General features: G+C 33.8%; 1 protein-coding gene across 2 annotated transcripts in view; it reads left to right on the top strand.

Annotated features, from left to right (window-relative positions):
• LOC106869513 (adaptin ear-binding coat-associated protein 1) overlaps positions 1 to 20,342 on the top strand; it is a 39,355-nt gene extending 19,013 nt beyond the window's left edge. For both annotated transcript variants that reach the window (XM_014915280.3, XM_014915279.3), the window contains exons 3-8: positions 2,549 to 2,649; positions 6,236 to 6,337; positions 7,408 to 7,489; positions 14,690 to 14,798; positions 17,399 to 17,769; positions 17,983 to 20,342. In XM_014915280.3, the coding sequence (XP_014770766.1) occupies positions 2,549 to 2,649; positions 6,236 to 6,337; positions 7,408 to 7,489; positions 14,690 to 14,798; positions 17,399 to 17,769; positions 17,983 to 18,019 (802 nt within the window). In that variant the 3' untranslated portion in view covers positions 18,020 to 20,342. The remainder of the gene's footprint in view (positions 1 to 2,548; positions 2,650 to 6,235; positions 6,338 to 7,407; positions 7,490 to 14,689; positions 14,799 to 17,398; positions 17,770 to 17,982) is intronic.
• Positions 20,343 to 21,001: the final 659 nt, after the last annotated feature.

The following is a 21,001-nucleotide window of genomic DNA, read 5'->3' as shown; positions in this document are numbered from 1 at the left end:
TAATACAAAATGAAGAATTGTGATGTATATGAATGTGTACCCTCTATGTGTCAGAAAACACTAAGATAATAAAATGATAATAAAAAGCCATCATGTAATTATGATGAAAATTAAAGTGATCTAAAAACAGACTCTTTTACATGTGGTCAGGAAGCTATAAGGTAAGGAGTTTAAAGTAAGAATTCATTAGAGTTGAACATTTAAGAATTTAGGATTGAATGTTAATCAATACACAAGAAAAATTATCATTGATTGACTTTATACATATCATCCATACCTCCAAAAGAAATAAAGGAAGAAAAGTCACTAAGGAAAAATGATGAGTTAAGTGAATAGGTCTGAATAAAAAAGACTGAGGTCAGATGTTGTAAGTATATTGATGATCCAGATGTATCATTTGACATTTGTAGAATGAGTAACACTGGACAACACCCCTAAGTAAGGATGCTATTTGGAGCTAAGAAAGTATTGTCTAAGTTGAAATCTAAGGCAAGTTCTATATCTTTTCCAGCTTTGAGAAAATCTCAGAATTTAAATATAATCAGTTATTCTGATACCACTTATGTCAGTTTGGAAGATGGATCTTTGCAGAGTAGTTTTATCATATTCGTTGAAACTCATATGAACAAGATGGCTCCATTATGTTGATAATGAAACAATTGGATTGTGTAAAGTCCACTAATTTCAGAGACTCTTGCACTCAGTGAAGCAGCTGATGCTGGTGTCTTAATAGCTGCCCAGATTGCCAGAAGTGCTCTGCAAAAGTGACAACCCATCACTTGTAGAGACCGTTAATTTATCTAATCTTGTGAACATCTTAAGAGTTGTGACAAGAATAGAAAGAAATGATAAGCATTGAAGTTAAGATCGAATAGAATAGAGGTAATGAGATGATTTCAGACCATCTAACATAAGCAGGTGCTTCTTCTGACAATAAACAACTAATTATTGTGGTTTGAAGCTTTAGAAAAGTTCACTATGTTAATATTAGGAAATTGATTTAAAGCCTAACACCAGCAAGGTGTTAATATTGAGTTGCCTCCCTTGGGATAAGAACTACCGACATCTGGGAAATAAATCCTGTGTTGTATGTTAAAGTATATATGAACATTAAACTGCTGTAAGAACTTCTTATTCTCTTGCACTGGTCGACTTAACAGCAGGTACGCTTCTCAGATTATACTTGTATAGTTCAATGGTCGCTTTTAAACTTTTTCTTTGTTTTGAGGATAAGATATGTGAACTTTTATAAATCTTATTTTACATAAGCTTGTGATCTGAAAAAAGTAGTTTGTTAGCTAGCATTTTGTGTTGTTGTTCAACATAAGGTCAGCAATTTCTTTCTAAAACCTTATTTTTGTAAACATTATAACAGGAAGAGAAGTTGGTGCATATCGTACACAACTGGTATTTTTTTTCCAGGGTTTCATCTTCATCATTTGACTTCCATTTTTCATGATAGCATGGTTAGACTGTTTGTGATAGCCCAAGTTATTTCTTATTAGAAGCCGCCATTCTTATGAACGGGTGCTTGTACTTGTCATTTGACATGGATTCTATAGCTGGATGCCCTTCCTATGGCTAACCACCTTACTAAGTGCACTAGATGCTTTATCTTGTGATATCATAGCCCATTATTAGTGTTTCACATTATACATAAATATGTAAAAATAATATATGAATAAATTTGGTATTTTCTGTTCTACCTTCGGTTTATAATGTAATAATGCTTAGTAATTCATCATCTTTGTTATTTATATGAAATACTTAAAATGGAATTGAAAGATTTAATTGTGACACCTTTACTAATATTCTCCTCCAATGTTTAGGTTTACAATTTCTAATTAATTTTTTACCTTAATTTTTATCTTTTACTTGTTTCAATCATTAGACTGTGGTCACACTGGGGCACCACCTTGAGGGATTTTTAGTTGAATGAATTAACCCCAGTACTTTTTTTTTTTACCCTGATACTTATTCTGTCAGTTTCCTTTCCTGAATCACTAAGTCATAGGGATGTAAACACACCAGTACTGTTTCTCAAGTGGTGATGGATAACAAACACACACAAAGGCACACACACACACGTGCATATATATATATATATATATATATATATATATATAGATAGATAGATAGATAGATATAGAAAATGGGCTTCTTTCAGTTTCTGTCTACGAAACCCACTCACAAGGCTTTAGTCAGCCTAAGGCTACAGTGGAAGACACTTGCCCAAGGTGCCATACAGTGGGACTGAACCTAGAACTATGTGGCTGAGAAGCAAACTTCTTGCCATGCACCCACACCTACACCCATATAATTAACTGTAGGATTTAATGAAAACTAGCACTATTTTCACTCGGTGTATATATTTCAAGCTAACAGAATTCTAGTAAAAATAGATAAATAACTTTTTTTTTGCAGCAGAATTTTTTTGTAATACTTTAATGATCTCTTTGTGATAGTCTGATATCTTATTTTTGCTTATTTTAACTTTTATTGATTGTTTTTTTTTCTTTTTTCTTTTTGCTCTGTTTTCTAAAAATAGGGCATCAGATTGGAAACTTGATGCTCCTGACTGGACTGGAAGATTGAGAGTTACTTATAAGGGCAAAGAACTTACATTGAAGTTAGAAGACAAAGTATCAGGTGTCAGGAATTTTATACTTTACATTTTCAAAATGAACCTACAAATATAAGCTTACAATACATAAATATAGGATTTAAAAGAAGAAAAAAAAAAAGCATTGTAAAATATATTATCAAACTGGATTACTGATATTTTCTTCAGTAGTCTAGAAAAAAAAAAAATCTATCCTAAGCTTATTTGTATGTTATATATTTGAACCCTGTTTATTTTGTTTTATTTGTGTTTCTGTAAGATTTGTGTGTGTGTTCCCATTTTTTATGGGTAATGTGCTTTATTAGAGTATGGGAAGATCATGTATTAATAAATTAAGTAGTGGGTTTTGAGTTCAAATTCTGCCAAGGTCGACTTTGCCTTTCATCTTTTCAGAGTTGATAAAATAAGTACCAGTTATGTACTGGGGTCAATATCATTGACTTACCCCACCTCCCTCCAAACTGCAACGGCCTTGTGTCAAAATTTGAAACCGATTAATTAAGAAGTGGGTTTGAGGACATACCATCATGGTACTCCATTCAGGAACCTGAAAATACCAATTGTGCTGTTGTATTTTACATTAGCTTATGATCTGAGAAAAGTAGTTTGTTAGCAAGCATTTTATGTTGTTGTTCAGCCCAAGGTCAGCTTTGAGCAGACTCATCATATGTAGGTAATCAGTCAAATGATAGTGCAATTCACAAATAGAAAACTCCAGATATACCATTCCTCCACTTGGTAGTGGACCATATTGTTAGATTATGAAATATGTTTCATCATATAGGCAGCAATCTGACAACGTTGCTTCTTTTGCAATATCCAGTTTCTGTTAAATTTACAGAACTTGCTAAATCCACCACACTCTGAGCACAGCGTGTCCTGTTCCTCTATACTTACTTCAGGTATTGAATATTCTAGAAGTATGTTTGGAGTAAATAAAATAAGTTTCTTGATATTATTTTTGTATGTATGTTCTTTTTTTTTTATGTTTGCCTGGACCATGTGGGAGAGATTTTTTCTTAATTACTTTTCTGAGATGTTGTAGATGTCTGATAGATTCTACATGTAGTAGCAAGTTCTGTAGGGAATTGAAACTTTCTGCAGCAATAAATTATAGGATTTGCATATCCAGGTCACCTTTCATTTTGAATACTTTTGTTCTATTGCATGTACGGGTTGTGTGCAGCCTGTGATTATGTTTTCTTGGTTCAGTTTATGATTATTTTTTGTAATTTGTTTTGAAGAGAGGAGTGACATAATCCATTATAGATTAGGTATATTCTTTGAACAATTTGTGTCATTTAAATGTGATGTCTGTGATTGCTAGATATGTATGCATGTGTTGTTTTGCTTTCTTTATTAGGTCTTGTACTTGTGCTATAAATGCTGCATAAGGGATGTACATAATTCATTGTATTTTTGTCTTCTGTAGTATCTTTTTTTTTCTAACTTTATGAGAATATTTGATGCTTTTTGATGTAAAGTTAAGGTAACTATGCAACTGAGTTTAGAGAATGTTGGGAAACTATGGTTGTCGTTACTAATTTATAAGGCTGTGTTGTTTGGGTGTGTACATGTAAGTTACTAATGAAACCTCTGTACTTAAACTTTTGACAAAAAATATCTCACTGTTTCAAAAAGAAAGATACTGGATAATGCAGTTCCAAGGCAGCAAATTATCAGAGTCACTGGAACATCTGGTAGAATTATTTGCAGTATTTGTTTCAAGTCTTTGCGCTCTAAGTCCAAATACTGCCATGGCCAACTTTGACTTCCATCATTTTTGGAATTGATAAAGTACTGTGAACTGTTTCCCTTCCTGCTCCCTTCCTCTCTCTGGATTGGCTACATTGAAAGGGCCTCTCAAAGAACATTCCCTAATTTTTGAAAATTGTACAAGATTAGTTAATTGTAACATGGCTAAATTCCTGTTAAATTTGATGGTACAGTATTCATTATCATCATCATCATCATCATCATCATTTAACATCTGTTTTCCATGCTGGCATGGATTGGATGGTTTGACAGGAGCTGGCCACCCAGGAAGCTGTTCAAATTCCAATCATTTGCTGTGACATGATTTCTATGTCTGGATGCCCTTCCTAACACGTACCACTTTACAGAGTGTGCTGAGTGCTTTTTACGTGCCTAAACTACTTTGTCAAGCAAAGAAAAGTGTAGTAAAAGCTTAACTTGATTTGAATTCAAAATCAATATAAAACAATTTGTTATAAAATTTAAAGTAGCATTTTGCCACTGTTCAAGCTGATCTAATCTATTCCTTTGATATGAGACTGTGTTCATCCTAAATGTGTAGACTCAGGATAGCTTGTCAAGTAATGTGACATATCCAGATATTTCGTAATAGACTGTTGTATTGACAGGTCATGTGCAAGATGAAGACACTTCCTTTTTGATGCTGTTACTGTATTGTATGTTAAAAACACAGTTGCTATACTGACATAGTCATGACTTCTTTTACTTTTATCCTTTACCTTTTACTTGTTTCGCTCATTAGTCTGCAGCCTTGCTAGGGCACGGCCATGAAGAATTTTAGTCAAACAAATCAACCCCAATGCTTTCTTTTTTTAAGCCTGGTACTTATCTTATTTTGCTGAACTGCTAAGTGAGAGGACATATTTTTACATCCCTGTAACAACCAGTGTTGGTTGTCAAGCAGTGATAGGGGACAAATGCAGACACGCACACACATGCACACACACGACAGGCTTCTTTAAGTTTCCATCTACCAAATCTACTCACAAGGCTTTGGTTCTGCTTGAGGCTATAGTAGAAGACACTTACCCAAAGTGCTATGCAGTGGGACTAAACTCCCGGAACCATGTGGTTGGGAGACTAGCACAAACACTTTCCTCCTTGGAGACTGCAAAAGAAGACCATGTGACTGACACAATTTCTTACATCTATCATTAAAATTACAAACCTGGATCTTTTGTTTCTGAACTTAAGATTATACCCATATATCTATCTTTTATCTTTTACTTGTTTCAGTTATTAGGCTGCGACCATGCTAGAGCACTGCTCTGAATAATTTTTAGTTGAATGAATTGACTCCAGTACTTAATGTTTTTTAAAGCCTGATACTTATTCTGTCAGTGTCTTTTGCAAAATTGCGAAGTTACAGGGACATTAACAAACCAACACCAGTTGTGAAGTGGTGGTGGCTAACACACACTCGCAGGGTCCTTTCAGTTTCTACCTTCGAAGTCCACTCACAAAGTTTTGGTTGGCCCAAGGATATAGTAGAATACGCTTGTCCAAGGTGCCACACAGTAGGACTGAACCGGGAACCATGTGATTGAGAAGCAAGCTTCTTACCACACAGTCACATGTGCACCTATTTATCATAGTAATATTCATTTGTTATATTTTCAAGCTCAGTAGTCCTTGTCTGGTCAACATTATAAACAGATTTGTATATTTAGAGTATGTGGTTATTGAGTAGGATACTCTTAGTAACACTAATTTCTATCTTATGAACTAAGATTATTTTGAATATAAGTGTAATAGATGTAGACCTATAAAGTAAATTGTCATGTTGTCCAGCTCCATAATTACTGTATGTTTAAATGTTGTATTTGATTTTATTAGGTGAAGAATTTGCAAAATGTCCAGTTGATGCCTACCCTGGTGTAGCAATCGAGCCTGTGATGGATTCCAGTAGATACTTTGTGATTCGAATCAAAGAAGCGGGTAAGGAACATCAAAATTTACAGTTATTACAAAGGATTTTATATCAAAAGAAAAAACGTTTTCAAATTTTTTTGATATTCAATAATTTGCTATTTGACAAACTATTGTATTTAAATGTTGTTTTTTTTTTTTTTTCTAACTTTATATTCCAATTGAGTTTACATATTGGATATATTTTGAAATTTTAATAGCCTAAGAAGTCATTGACATCATTATCATTAATGATTATTTTATCTGTCTTTACATTTTAGTCTTGGTTTGATGTGTTTAAGACACATCTCATCTCCAATTCTTTTCATCACGTGTCATCTCTTTTCTGATGCCTCGTGTTTTGCTTCTGAATCTTAAACCCTCCACTGTCAATTCTTGGCACTTTCGTCTCCCAGTTTAATCATCTGATCACTTTACATACCAGTGTAGTTGCTTCTCATGCATACTTCAGCTGATACCTCTGTTGCAAAACTGCTTGTCAACTCAGATGCCCATGGCCCATAAGTAATTGACATTATACATCCAATGGTCCAATGGGATGTTTTTGTTTTAATGAAAGAAGTTTCCTTTCTAAACCAATACTAACCTGTCAAAATCAGAATCTTTAGCTGGTGATTGAATTATAGACTCTTCTGCATAGTGCTCTATACCACAACTCCTCTTTGCTTATGTCTTTCCCACAGGTATTCACTTGCAATGATTCAAGAGGAACATTTACAGCATCTGTTTCCCTGGTCTCGGAGGGCCTGCAAAGACCATGGGCACTGTCCCTTCCTCCAGACCCAACAAGTAAAAAAAATAAAAGATTTTATTTATTACACCATTGTCCTATAAATAGGACAATTTTGTTAAACCTATTCTTCTATCTTTGCTGCTAAATTTGTCTAACATCTACACCTGACTGGTTTTTTTTTTTTTACTACCTTTCAAATCATTAGATGCAAGGAGTACCTTTTACTACTAATATAATTCTAATTCATTGTCACCTACACTTATATTGTTTTAAACAGCTATGCTTATTTAAAGCTTAACTATTTGTCTGAAATCAAATTCTTTCATATTTCATTATTTGCTTTCAGAACGAAGTGCTTTCATTGGAATTGGTTTTACAGATAGAAGTGATTCATTTGATCTTAATGTTGCTCTACAGGATCATTTTAAGTAAGTTTCTAACTTTCAAATATCCTTTATTTCATTTTAGCTGTCTGATATAAATTATTTTTAACCCTTTAACTATATCTGGCTCAGATATTGTATCTGTTTTATGTTCAGACTGATTGAATTTGGCCTCTCATATCTACCCTACGTCATTTAAAAAAAAATAACCAATCACAATATTGAAATTTTGAAGCTACAAAATAATGCATGAGTAGTTCAAAACAATGTGAATAAATAAGCATTACATTTGACAGAGTATGCTAAATATGCTAAAGGTTAAAACCATTTTAGATAAAAAGCATATTTGTATATGTAAAATGTATGTATTTGGCTGTAGAAAATCTTGGAGTATTTACTATCAAGTTCTTAGCAAACTAGTAGAGATATAAGAGCAACCATGGGTTTTTACAGAGTCAATGCCTTTTCCTTATTCTATTAGGATGTAGCAGAATTAATATCTGAGTACAATAACGCTAGTTATTTGATAAATAAATTTCTCTTATCAGTTGAGAAATTTCTGTTGAAAAGATTCAAAATTAAGTGAAATAATGAGAGTGAAAACAAAATACATCCAATTATATGGAACCATCACTTTAAGTCCCTATAGAGTAACTTCAGAAAAGACTACAGATACATTTACAGTCAAATACTGATACTAATTTATTTAAAGGTAGAGAAATAATTTTTTTTAATTCTCAAACGCGTGATAATGCTAATAAATAGCGTGATCAGGATAAATTATCCATACATTGCGGAAAAATACGTTACCAGCCAATCCTGATCACATTATTTATTAGCATTATCATGCGTTTGAGAATAAAAAAAATTATTTCTCTACCTTTCAATACATCTCAACGCTTCTAAAACAAGCTTTGTTTGTTTACTTTCATCCTAAGTTGAACTAATTTATTTGTAATACATGCATTATTGTCTTGCTACTCACTAAAACAGCATACTATTAATTCCCCCATGCAATAATCAAATCAATTGTGCAGTAACTCTTCCAGAGCAATGCTCTCAACTTTGATGATAGTGATAAATACTATCATTATTGATCATGGTGCTGCCTTATTAACTGCAAAAATATGCTCATAAAAAAAAACCCAACTCTAAATACTCTTTCCATCTTTATTCTTTCCTTAATTTACATGACTGGTGATGGTGGTGATTGCAATGATGACAATTACCTTAATTGCACACTACAATTTTTATGCGTCTTGATGCTCATCATTGTTATATTTACAATGAAAACAAAAGCAACAGTAGCAATCTAGACTCTAAGTAGTCAAAGATTACGAGGCTGCTTTTGATATTAGTTTGGAGTTTTTGCCTGGAATTTACATTTCTGATTTTCAGCCTCTCTCTTTTAGAGTTGCATATGCTACTACAATAAAATTGTTATTGATGTGCATTATATAAATTGTGGTAGTACTATATTTTACTCTAATGATCTTCTACACAAAATAAGTAATAGGAATTCAGCAACAGTTCATTGTTGGGAACGCCTTTAGATTGGAGATCAGTTTCATTATATCTTTTATTTAATCAATTATTAATCATTTTAAAATTTAGCTAATAGGACTGTCCACACCTGAATAGTAATTTCATTATTTTCTTGCCTAGTGGATACTATTGGTATATTCTGCATTTTATCCAATGCCTTTTTCTTACTCTTATTTTCTTTAAATAAAAAGAAAAAAAGGTATGTGTATTTCATTCTAATAATTTATTTGACTGCATCTCATGCTGATGTAAGATTTAGACTTGTTCATCATTTGCCATTCCTGGGTTTTATTAAGTATTTTAACAAAAACTTATTGTGCTTGTTACAAACCATTAAGAAGGCCTCATAGGCCAGGACGGATTTCTGTTAGTACAAAAAACAAGAGAGGCTACTTAGTTCTAAAATGATTGGTCATATTTCATTCCCTAAATTGAACTACATCACGTGTCAGCCGTCACAGACAGCTATGTTAAACAAACACTGAAGCAATATTAAAAGTACAAAGGAATGTATTTAATATGACTAGAGCACTTGTCACTCCCTTGTGGTCTGATTCAGAAGAAGCATCTAAAGTATTTATAGGTGTAGAAATATTGAGTCCAGGTGTGTTTTGAAGCATCATTTGTTCTGGAGACTCAGTTACTTCTGGTTTAGGCACAAGATTAGAAGAAACATTACCACAAAGTACAAGGTGGTTTAATGATACGGTACGCTCCCTACCATCAGGGAATCTGAAGAGTTCTACTTCCTTTACTAAAGGAATATATTTACTCTGATGGTTAGGACATTTCAGAAACACCTTGTTACCCAGGGAAGAGAGCCATGACAGGATGGGCTGCTCACTTAGAGATTTATGCTGATACTTAGAAAGATGTTCATCTGGAGTGCAATTTGTTGAAATTAAGAGAAGAGAATAGATTGAAAGGAGTGCATCTGGAAGAACAAGTTCCCATTCTGAGGGTTTCAGTTGTTTTAATTTCAGAGCCAGTGATATTGTTCACCAAATTATTTCATTATATTGTTCTATTTATCCATTCCCTTCTGGATTCTGAGAAGTATTTCTGCTACTAGCTGATGCAAGAATCCTTCAATATGGAAATCCTCCAATTGAGAAGAGTTTTGATAAGCACTTTATAATAATTCTGGTGGTCATATCTGCTCATTGGAAGCATATACATTATGTTATATTGAAAACAAGTGAATTCTATATATCAACACTTTTCTCATTCTTTATTTTACTACTCCATCTATTTTCACGCATAGAAGCAAGTGATTTCTGAACTGGTACCAACTGGAAATGGTGGCCAAGTAGATAGTGTCTCAACCTCTTTAGACATTCCACAATGGTATAGGCTTCTCTTTTCACAAAAGAATATTTCTGCTCATGAACTGATAGTGTTCTTGTATAGAAAGTCACTGTGCATCCTTTCCAACATGTAGTGGCAGCAATGGTACAGCAGGATCAATAAGCTTTCACAGCAAATTTGGCAATGACCTTCTTTAGACTTTCAAAAACTTGCAGTGCTGAAAAGGAGAGGGGAAAGCATTTAGTAGTAACTAAAGGATTGAATTTCCCAGAAAATTTCAGAATCCAATCTGCATAGCAAACTAACAAGGCCGTTGCACACTTCATAGATGTCTTGTCTTTGGGTTAAGGAAGATTGGGTAGTGGTCCCTTATATTCTGGATCTAGTCTAATCAATCCAGTTATTAACCTATTTGGCTACATGATCATGTAGCAAAACAAGTTGATACATTTAGAAGAGAATATGCACTTTGTTTAAAGTATGATTGTATTTGCTAACTACATCTAAGAAATTCCTCAAGTTGTGATAATGGACTTTCTGGTTATGTCCAGTATATCCAAAGGTGGTTGTGAGTGCTTTTTCAATCATGTCATCAATTATATGTTGAAGGTTACCAACATTGTTAGTAATTCCAAAAGGAATCTGTATGAATTAGTACAAGCAATGACCAGCTTCCACTTCATGGTAAGCACATCATAGGTCCAGTCTACTGAAGGCATTATATTGTGCCATTTCCATGACCATTTTCAATATTTGATACAAGGTGGGTATCTAGCAATGTATAGTGGTTTATTGTCTGAGAATAATCAATGATCAAACATTTCTTATGGTTATCACTAGATGTAACCAATACCTCAAACTTCCAAGGAGACTTACTTGGCTCAATAATACCATCCTTTAGTAAACGTCTTAGCTCAGAGATTAAAAGTTTCTGGTCGTTCAAAGAATGTCATCTTGATTTTGCAGTCAGTTGTGAGATTATCAAACAAATACCGAGAAGAAATACCTAGCCAAAGATAAACCTCTGTACCTAGCTTTTGTTGACATGGAGAAAGCCTTTGACAGGGTCCCCCGATCACTTATCTGGTGGTCAGTGCAGAAACTAGGGATAGATGAGTGGTTAATGAGAGCTGCACAGGGTTGCTTTCAGTAAGGTGAGGGTTGGCAATGAGCATAGTGAAGAATTCCGGGTAGGAGTCCACCAAGGATCAGTCCTCAGCCTCCTCCTATTCATCATAGTCCTCCAGGTAATAACAGGAATTCAAGAAAGGATGTCCCTGGGAACTTCTCTAAACTAATGACCTTGCTCTAATAGCTGAGTCACTATCAGAACTAGAGGAGAAGTTTCAGGTGGGGAAGCAAGGTCTAGAATCATAGGGCCTGAGAGTCAAACTAGCAAAAACCAAAGTCTTAATAAGTAGGAAGACAGACAAATCACAAACCCCTTCAGGTAGATGGCCCTGCTTGATCTATAGAAAAGCATAGGTGGAAACACCATAAGATGTACCCGGTGTAAGCTATGGACACATAAGAGGTGCAGCAATATCAAAGGAATGCTTACTGGGAAGATAGTTTTTGTGTGTGGTAAATGCTCAGGGGCAATAAACTCTGAAAATAGCAGAAAACAGCTTCCGTCACATGCCAGGAGAAAAAGTAGAAGTAGTTGATAGCTTTCATTACCTAGGGGACCAAGTCAATAGAAGGGGTGGTTGCTCTGAAAGTGTAGCTGCTAGAATAAGAATAGCCTGGGCAAAGTTCAGAGAGCTCTTACCTCTGCTGGTGACAAAGGGCCTCTCGTTCAGTGTAAAAGGTAGACTGTATGACGCATGTGTGTGAACAGCCATGCTACATGGCAGTGAAACATGGGCTGTGATTGCTGAGTATATACATAAGCTTGCAAGGAATGAAACTAGTGTGCTCCACTGGATGTGTAATGTCAGTGTGCATACACGACAGAGTGGACATAAGAAGCATTAGATGTGGAATGCAAGAGAGTCGACTGCACTGGTATGGTCATGTGTTACGAATGTATGAGGACAGCTGTGTGAAGTGTCACACTCTAGCACTAGAGAGAACCTGTGGGTGTGGTAGACCCAGGAAAACCTGGGATGAAGTGGTGAAGCACAACCTTCGAACGTTGGGCCTTACAGAGGTGATGACAAATGACTGAGACCTTTGGAGATATGCTGTGCTTGAGAAGACCCAGCAAGCCAAGTAAGACCATAACCATGGCTTATGCCAGTACAGCATAACCAGCCCATTTAAGAGTATCCTTCAATCATTGGGCAATAAACCGCGCTTGCAAAGACCTGTTGAGTCAAGTGAAGTCATTGTCATGGCCAATGACTGTACTACCTGATTGGCATCCATGCCAGGGACACATAAAAAGCATCATTCGAATGTGATTGATGCCAGTGCTGCCTGACTGATCCTGTGCCGGTGGCACATAAAAAGAACCATTCGAGTGTGGTCGTTGCCACTACTGCCTAACTGGCTCCCATGCCAGTGGCACATAAAAAAGCACCATTCGAGTGTGGTCGATGCCAATACTGCCTGACTGGTCCTCGCGTCAGTGGCACGTAAAAAGTACCTACTACACTCTTGGAGTGGTTGGCGTTAGGAAGGCCATCCAGCTGTAGAAACTTTGCCAGATCAGATTGGAGCCTGGAGCAGCCCTCAGTCAAACCGTCCAACCCATGCCAGCATGGAAATCGGACGTTAAACGATGAAAATGATGATGATGATGAAAAGATGGTGGGACAGAAGCAGTAGTAAGACTACAGACAGTCAGAGTAAGCTTAGTCCTTCAAAATAGTGTCTCAGTAGAAGAGTAATGTTTAAGGATGTTTTATTCCAGGATGACATTAAAACGAAAACTAGGGATGACAGTGAATGTAAGACAGTCATAATCATTTGAAAATTCTACACTAACTTGAAACTCCACTAACCTTAGAAGTAAGAGAGGTAGATGACATTGAGATCTAACCGTCTGTAGAATTTACCTGTCACTGGTGTCTGTTTATTAGTTTCTTAAGGGAGCTTTCCAAGTTTCTTGTCTTCTTATGCTTTGGATTTCCTTGGATATCCATAACAGGACATGACATACAATGAGGTGAAGCAGAGTGTAGATCTGTTGTGAATACCACCAAAGATGTAGATTGAGATTGGCATACCTTGGTGTAATGTCCCTTCTTATCACAATCATTACATAATATTTCGGTAGGACATTTTGATCATGGATATCACTTTGACTCACAGAAGTAAAATTTGGGGTAAACAGCTGCAACTGATGAGGGGTGATCTGGATGCATATAAGAATAATTTTCCTGCTGAGTCTTTGGAACTTCAACATTGGCTGCATTAACTGAGAGAGGTTGTGTAAAAGATACAGAATATTTTGCAGCTATTTCCAGAGTATATGCAATCTGTAGATCTAGTGATTTATTTTCAAGTAAACATTGTCTTACCTGCAAGTAAGAAAGGCAATTAACAAAAGACATTCCTTATACAGTCATCCTAGTATTGCTCAGCAATTACTGCTTTAAAGTTGCAATCCTTTGCTAAGAGCGAAGCCAAAGCTTATTCATTTTTTTGGTTTGATGTATATAGCCGGCAGAATATTAATAGCAGTATCATATATAGACACATCAGCAATATATTCAAACAATTTTAGTGATACATAATTGATTAAGAGTTTCAGCTTGTAATCTTGTCCTTCGACTGGTAGCAATGCAATAAAGTTTTGAAATGTTTTCTGCCAGTGTAGCCACTGTTCAACAGCATGTGTGTCACTGAGGTTAGCATCCAAATGTTCATGGCAGAGGAAACTTTTTATAATAAAATGTTGAATAAATTGAAATAAAATTAAGATTTATTTAACATCTACCATTCTCAGATTTTATTCTATATTTTAACAAAGTACTTGCTACTAACTGGAGGATGGCATCAAAACAAGACAGATTTCTAATAGTACAACAAACAAGGGAGGCTACTTAGTACTATAATGACATGATAGTACAGCTATAAAAGAACAGTTAAATGTTAACTATCTTGTTTGTATTTTTCCAGGTGGGTGTTATAATTCGACTGGAGTTACCTAGATGTACATTTATCAATCATTCATACGAATTATTGAACCTGGGAATCTCCTTCATAATTTTCATTATTACATTTATTTTATTGTTCATTTAGATCTTTTTAAAAGTACAAGGGTTTTATACGCTTGTACATTTTATTGAAATAAGCATTATGCTTTCATGTTATTATGTAGTTCTTACATCATAGTTCTTGTAAAAGCAAAATATGTATATTTAATACATTTTAGATATTTTTTCTCTTCATTTTGAAAATTTACGTTTATTGTGGCTTTCTTTTTTTTCTCTGCACATTCAGATGGTTAAAACAAGAACAAGAGATGGAGAAAATGTCCAAAGATTTAAGTAGTGCCCCAAAACTTGACCTCAGTCTAAAAGAAGGGCAAACTATGAAATTAAATATTGGTGTAAGTTGCTAAAAACAGATTTTTTTTTTTTTTTTAATGCTAAGTATGTCTTAATCTGAATCACTTAGCAAGAAAAATGTTTTGCTTCAATATTTGCATATATTATCTTTTGCACATGTCAGTAAGAGAGTGAGTGATAAATGAAGTGATAGCCTCAATTATCCACCTCTTTAGCTGTGAATGCTTTTCAAAAAGAGAACTGAAATCAGATACAAAAATTTCCATATAATATGCCAAACAAGAATTTCATAACCAAGTAAATTAATGAATTATTACATATAAAATATTACATTTTTTTCAAATTCCAGTAGTAAACCTGATAGTTAATAGATATAATAAATATGTTTGTTAATTATTTAAAATTTTAATGGTAATAATAATTTCTTTGGTTTGGTACCTGCTACAAAGTATATGTAAAGAGGATAGTAAAAACAAAAATGTTGGTGGAATTCAGAGATCTCTTATTTCTGTGAATTATTGATCATCAAGATAACAATGCTAACCGTGCCAATAAGAGAATGGGTGTATGCTTGTGTGATTGTGAGACTGAACCCGGAACTATGTGGTTGAGACTGAACCTGGAACCATGTGATTGGGAAGCAAGCTTTTTATCACACGGCCACTGCTGTACCTATATGCATATTTATACCATCATCATTTAATATCCATGTTCCTTGCTGGCATGGGTTGGATGGTTTGACCAGGATCAGGTGGATCGAAGGTCTGTTTCATACCCCAGTGTCTGCTTTGGTATAGTTCCTATAACTGGATGCCCTTTCTAATGCCAACTACTTTACAGTATGTACTGGGTGCTTTTCTTCTGCCATCGGCACTAGTGAGGTCGCCATGCAGCTCACAAACATATAAAATTCCAGGAACAGGGATTTATGCTAGCAGATGAGGGTTGAAGTTTGAGAGATGGTGGTGGGGCAGTGCAGGTTCTTGTAGGGTGTGTGTGTGTGTGTGTGTGGCCTGCATTACCATCAGTTACAACGATGAGTGTTTGAGTTGATATGATCAACTGAACAACCTGCTTGAGAAATTAACATGCATGTGGCTGAGCACTCCACAGACACACATACTCTTCATTGTAGTTCTCAGGGAGATTCAGCATGACACAGAATGCGAAATGGCGGCCCTTTTGAATTACAGGTACAACCCATTTTTGCCAGCTGAGTGGTCTGGAGCAACGAAAAATAAAGTGTCTTGCTCAAGGACACAATGCACCACTTGGAATCAAACTCATGACCTTGTGGTCTTGAGCTGTATATCCAAATCACTAAGCCACACTCTTTCATATATATATATATATATATATATATATATATATATATATATATATATATATATATACACACACACACACACATACAACGACACTCGCAGCATACGTATGACGCCTAAAGGACGATCATACATCCTTTAACATTAGGTGGAAATTATTAGAAACTTGTGGGCCCTATCGCAATGGAACAAAGCTATGTAAATTATGTATGACAGAAAGATATATCATCCTAATGAATTCACATGAGCCAGGAAGCTACCTGAACTCCAGGAGGGAAGCTGTGGGGAGTTGTCCATATTTTCGGAAATTTTTGCTTCCAAATTGGAAAACCTAGCTATCAAGCGAAGGGAGATAACTCGCCCGGCCGTAAATTTTAACAGTAATTTTTCTTCAACTATCACCGGCGTTCATGTGTTTTTAAAAACATCTTTTGCAAAAAACAAACATTGTTTAGAAAAACTGATATGTCTCATTCACTCTAGATATGAAACCAATGGTATTTCTCTAAATTTATTACGTTACACACACATATGCATAATTGGGCTACATTAAGTTTCCATCGACCAAATCCACTCGTCAGCCCAGAACTACAGTAAAAAAAACACTTACCCAAGGTGTCACACAGTGGGACTGAACCCAGAACCGTGTAATTTGCAAGAAAGAAATACTTTTCTAAGCCGCTCTGTTTCCTTTACGAAAACTATTTCTCTTCTTACTGGATAATTTTCTTCAACAAAAATCATTCTTTCATTTCAACGTGATAATCTAATTTTCATTGATCCAAGGCTGGGTAACTTAGCTAGTATGTACATAACATGGTTTTGGGTTCTGTTCCAGTGCATAGCACCTTGGGTATGTCCCCTCTACTTTAATCTGGGGCCAGCCAAGGCCCTGTGAGTGGATTTGGTGGGCAGAGACTGGTGGGGGACAAACACAAAAACACACAGAAACACGTGTATGTATGTATGTGTGTGTTTGTTCCCTACCACTGCTTAACACCCAGTGTTGGTTTATTTACATCCCCTAATTTTGTAGTTTAGCAAAAGAGACCAATAGAATAAATAGCAGACTTAAAAAGTAAGTACTGGGGTCCATTTGTTTAATTAGATCCTTCTAGGCAGTGCCCCAGTATGGCCTCAATCCAATGACTGAAACAAGTAAAAAATGAAATATATTGCTATATTTTCAAGCTTTCTTTTTCTAGTATGTTATTTAGGATATATAGCTATTTATGATTAGATGACTTTTCATTTTTCATGTAAATTTGTTTAAAGTGAAAATAAATTTGTGAATAATCCTTTTATTCTTGATTTAGGTAAAGCGCAATGAAAGTGGGACGAAACAACGATCAAAAGGACCTGGTACTGCCGGAGGATTACTCCCTCCTCCACCAGGTCCTAATATCAAAATAATGCCTTCCTCTGGTAGCCAACAAATTTCAAGCTCAACAAATCATACAAAAGCAACAGCCATTCAAGGAAGTCATGAAAACATTCCAAATAATAAGCCATCATCAGTAACTGCCATTGAAGATTTGTTGTGTGATTTGGGCACAAACAACAAATTTGCAACAGATGCATCTACCAGCAGAACTGATTCATCTAATAAAATTATATCTCCTTTATATAATGCGTCTGGTGCAAGTAATAACACACTTGTAGATTCTAGCTGGGGTGACTTTACCAGGTATGTAAAAATTGTTTATTTCAAGTATATGTCTTGTGTAAAATATTTAAATCCTTAAACATTATCGTCATGTGGTAGATTTCTATGTATGTGCATTGTGTATTTTTTTGTGTTTATTTTGCATATTTTAGCTAAATAACATACTTTATTATAGAAAAACTTGTACATTTATGAATCTTTCTGTAATTATAAATATTCTGTTTTGTTTTCCAGTTCACACAGTTCTGCCAGCAATTGGGTTCAGTTTTGAACAAGACCTCCTCTTAATTGATATAACGATTGGAGCTGTTCACCGACCTTATGTTTTTATATAAAAACAACAAATATTAATTGGAAATTATTGTTTTTCAATTAATTATTTGTTAATATTTTTAAAATCTTTGTTAAAGTTCTTTATTTATCTCTTCACAATCATCTTATCTCCCTACCCTTTGTTTTACCTTTCCCTCCCTCTTTAAATACTATCCATTTTATTTCAAACGTAATTTTCATTTTTAATGTTTTAAATTTTGATTCATTATGAAACATTACAATTAAATTTATCTACAGTATTAAGCCATTGAACCATTAGATCCATATAGCTATATTTGTAATTGTTTGTAAAAATCTAAAATAGCTATCTAGTTCTATACTATTGCAAATTGGTTAATTGCTTCAATTCAGAACTAAATTGGCTCTAAATATTTATGCAGAACATTTTCTCAAAGAGCAGCCTTTCCTTCCTTCATTGAGCACATGTTCTCTGACTACAGTTAAATTTTTAATTAATCAGTTGATTTTAAATAAATATTTCATGAAAGGATATTATTGTAGTTGCTGATTGATAATTTGTTGAGAATGGTTATATTCATAGTTTACATACATACACACACATGCACACGCACATCTCTTCATACATAAACAAAATGAATATATACAGATATGTACAAATGGACTTAAACTTTATGAAGCTTGATACTTTTATAATATTTTGCTTTAGTTATGTATTTATGTAAAGAATTTATTAATGAAATATAATACATATCTAAACCACACAAGCTTTTTAAATGGATTTTTAAAATGTTTGCCAAAATTTAACAGAAAGTACCCTATAAAACTTTTATTATATTTCTTGAATACTTAATAAAAAACGAAAGAGTCCTATGTATGCAAACTCTTTTTATTCTTTGAAAATGATTATTTTTTTTATAATTAACAAAATATCCAGCAATAAATAAGGCTTGTATTATCATATATTGTTTAATTATTGAAAATTTGTGTATTCTTTTCTCAAAGTAAGTGAATCATAACTAAATTTTCTTTTCGTTTATCTTTCTTGGTTTCCTAACTTTATATACAAGCCTTTAGAAATATAGCAATTTTTTAATATAGGAGCCAAAATTTGTAAGATGTTTTCAAAACATTATTTTAAAAAAGCTAAATTTAATTCTGAAAACCACTGAAACCACCTGTACATCTCCTATAAATTAAAATAAATCTACTTGATTTTATAGATTAATTTTTAATTGCTGAATAATGGAGAAATGTTCTTCTTCAACTGAGATAATTAAATTGAATATCTATTAATGATTGATATAAATTTGTTGCTTCTAAACTAAATCTGTATGCTTGTAAATTGCCATTCAATTATCTAAGTTTAAACAATAATAATCCTTTTATATTTTTTTTAACCCTTGGTTACATTTGAAAATTTGACTGTTAGGCATTGTGTGGAACATTTTAAACTAAGAATTAGGATGCACAAAGCTTAAAGTATAATTTATTTGAAAGAGCCAACAAGATTAACAAGTATACAAGTGTCTTCACTTGTCACAATGTAATTATCATTTCTGAGATAACGGCATATTATTCATAATTAGGATGAAATTAAAATAATATATTTTCTAGATCTGAACATATTTTTTTTAAAAATTCAATAAACATTTTTATTTTTTTATACAGTTTTATAACATAACTCATAATAGATTAGCTAAAAACGACCTAAACGAATTAGATCTTTCATCAGTCACATTGTTGTTTTAATATTTACATTTTTTCTTCCTTTGTTTTATTTTCTACTTCTAATTTTATCAGTCTTAAAGTAATACTGAAATGTCTTACTGTGAAAACAAACTCAAAATTATAAGATATCTATTATATAAAAATATGTGTAAGTATTTGTAAAAAAAAAAGATCATTGCTTGTTAATAAACAAGTGTAAATGTCATTTCCTGCTTCATATCTGCTCAGCTGCATACTTGGATGTGAGCACATATGATTTAAGCATGCATTTTAAGTTTCAAAGCTTTTCATCACACCAGCCGTAGGTTGTGAACAATAAGTAAGAATATGCTAGTTAACTTCTTTTGTCATCCTTAATACTTTACTATAATCCACATTCTTAGATTACATTATTGTACCAAGGTGTGACAGCTGTTACTGCTACCACTTTTTTATTGCTTCATGGAAAAATTGGTGTTGAAATTATAGCAACAATATTACTATTTGTATATTTTTTGCATTAAATATTAAGGCAGTTATTATTTAACTGCATTTTCTACTCATCTTTTTTAATAAATCCTATGACTTATAGATATATTTTTCAAAGCTATTTATTTTATATCTTTTTCATTTTTATGTTTATGTTTTGAACTTATCAGTAAAATTTATGCATTTAGAAAAGACAGATGTCATATTTTAAGGAGACAGTTGTCAGAAGAATTCTTAACTAAGAATAAGCTACTTTCTTTTGCATTTGTCTGTCTGAAGAATCTCCACATTTTATAGCCTGGTGATTACTGAAAATGCAAGATGTAAATGAATGGTTTGAGAATACTTTTAACATTTAAATAAACCATATCTGGCCCAAATATTCTACCTTTCTTATGTTCAAAATGGCTAAATCCACCCTCTCGCATATACCTTACAATGTCATTCTTAAAATAAGCAATCACATCGTTGAAATCTCAAAGCTCTGAGATAAGCCATGATTTATTCAAAACAATGTGAATATAATAAGCATTGCATTTGACAGAAATCTGAATGCTAAAGAGTTAAACCAACCATATCTAGCTCAGGTATTTTACCTTTTTTATGTTCAAACTGGCCAACTGTAGCTCCTCACACCTAGCCTGCAATATCATTCTAAAAATAAACAATCACATCATTGAAATCTCAAAGCTATGAGATAAGCCATGATTTATTTAAAACCATGTGAATAAATAAGCATTACATTTAACAGAGTAAGCTAAAT

This window comes from Octopus bimaculoides, chromosome Z (genome assembly GCF_046866305.1).
Source record: "Octopus bimaculoides isolate indiv1 chromosome Z, ASM4686630v1, whole genome shotgun sequence".
NCBI lineage: Eukaryota > Metazoa > Mollusca > Cephalopoda > Octopoda > Octopodidae > Octopus > Octopus bimaculoides.
Note: the sequence above shows the minus strand (reverse complement) of the source record. Positions and strands in the feature narration are given on the sequence as shown.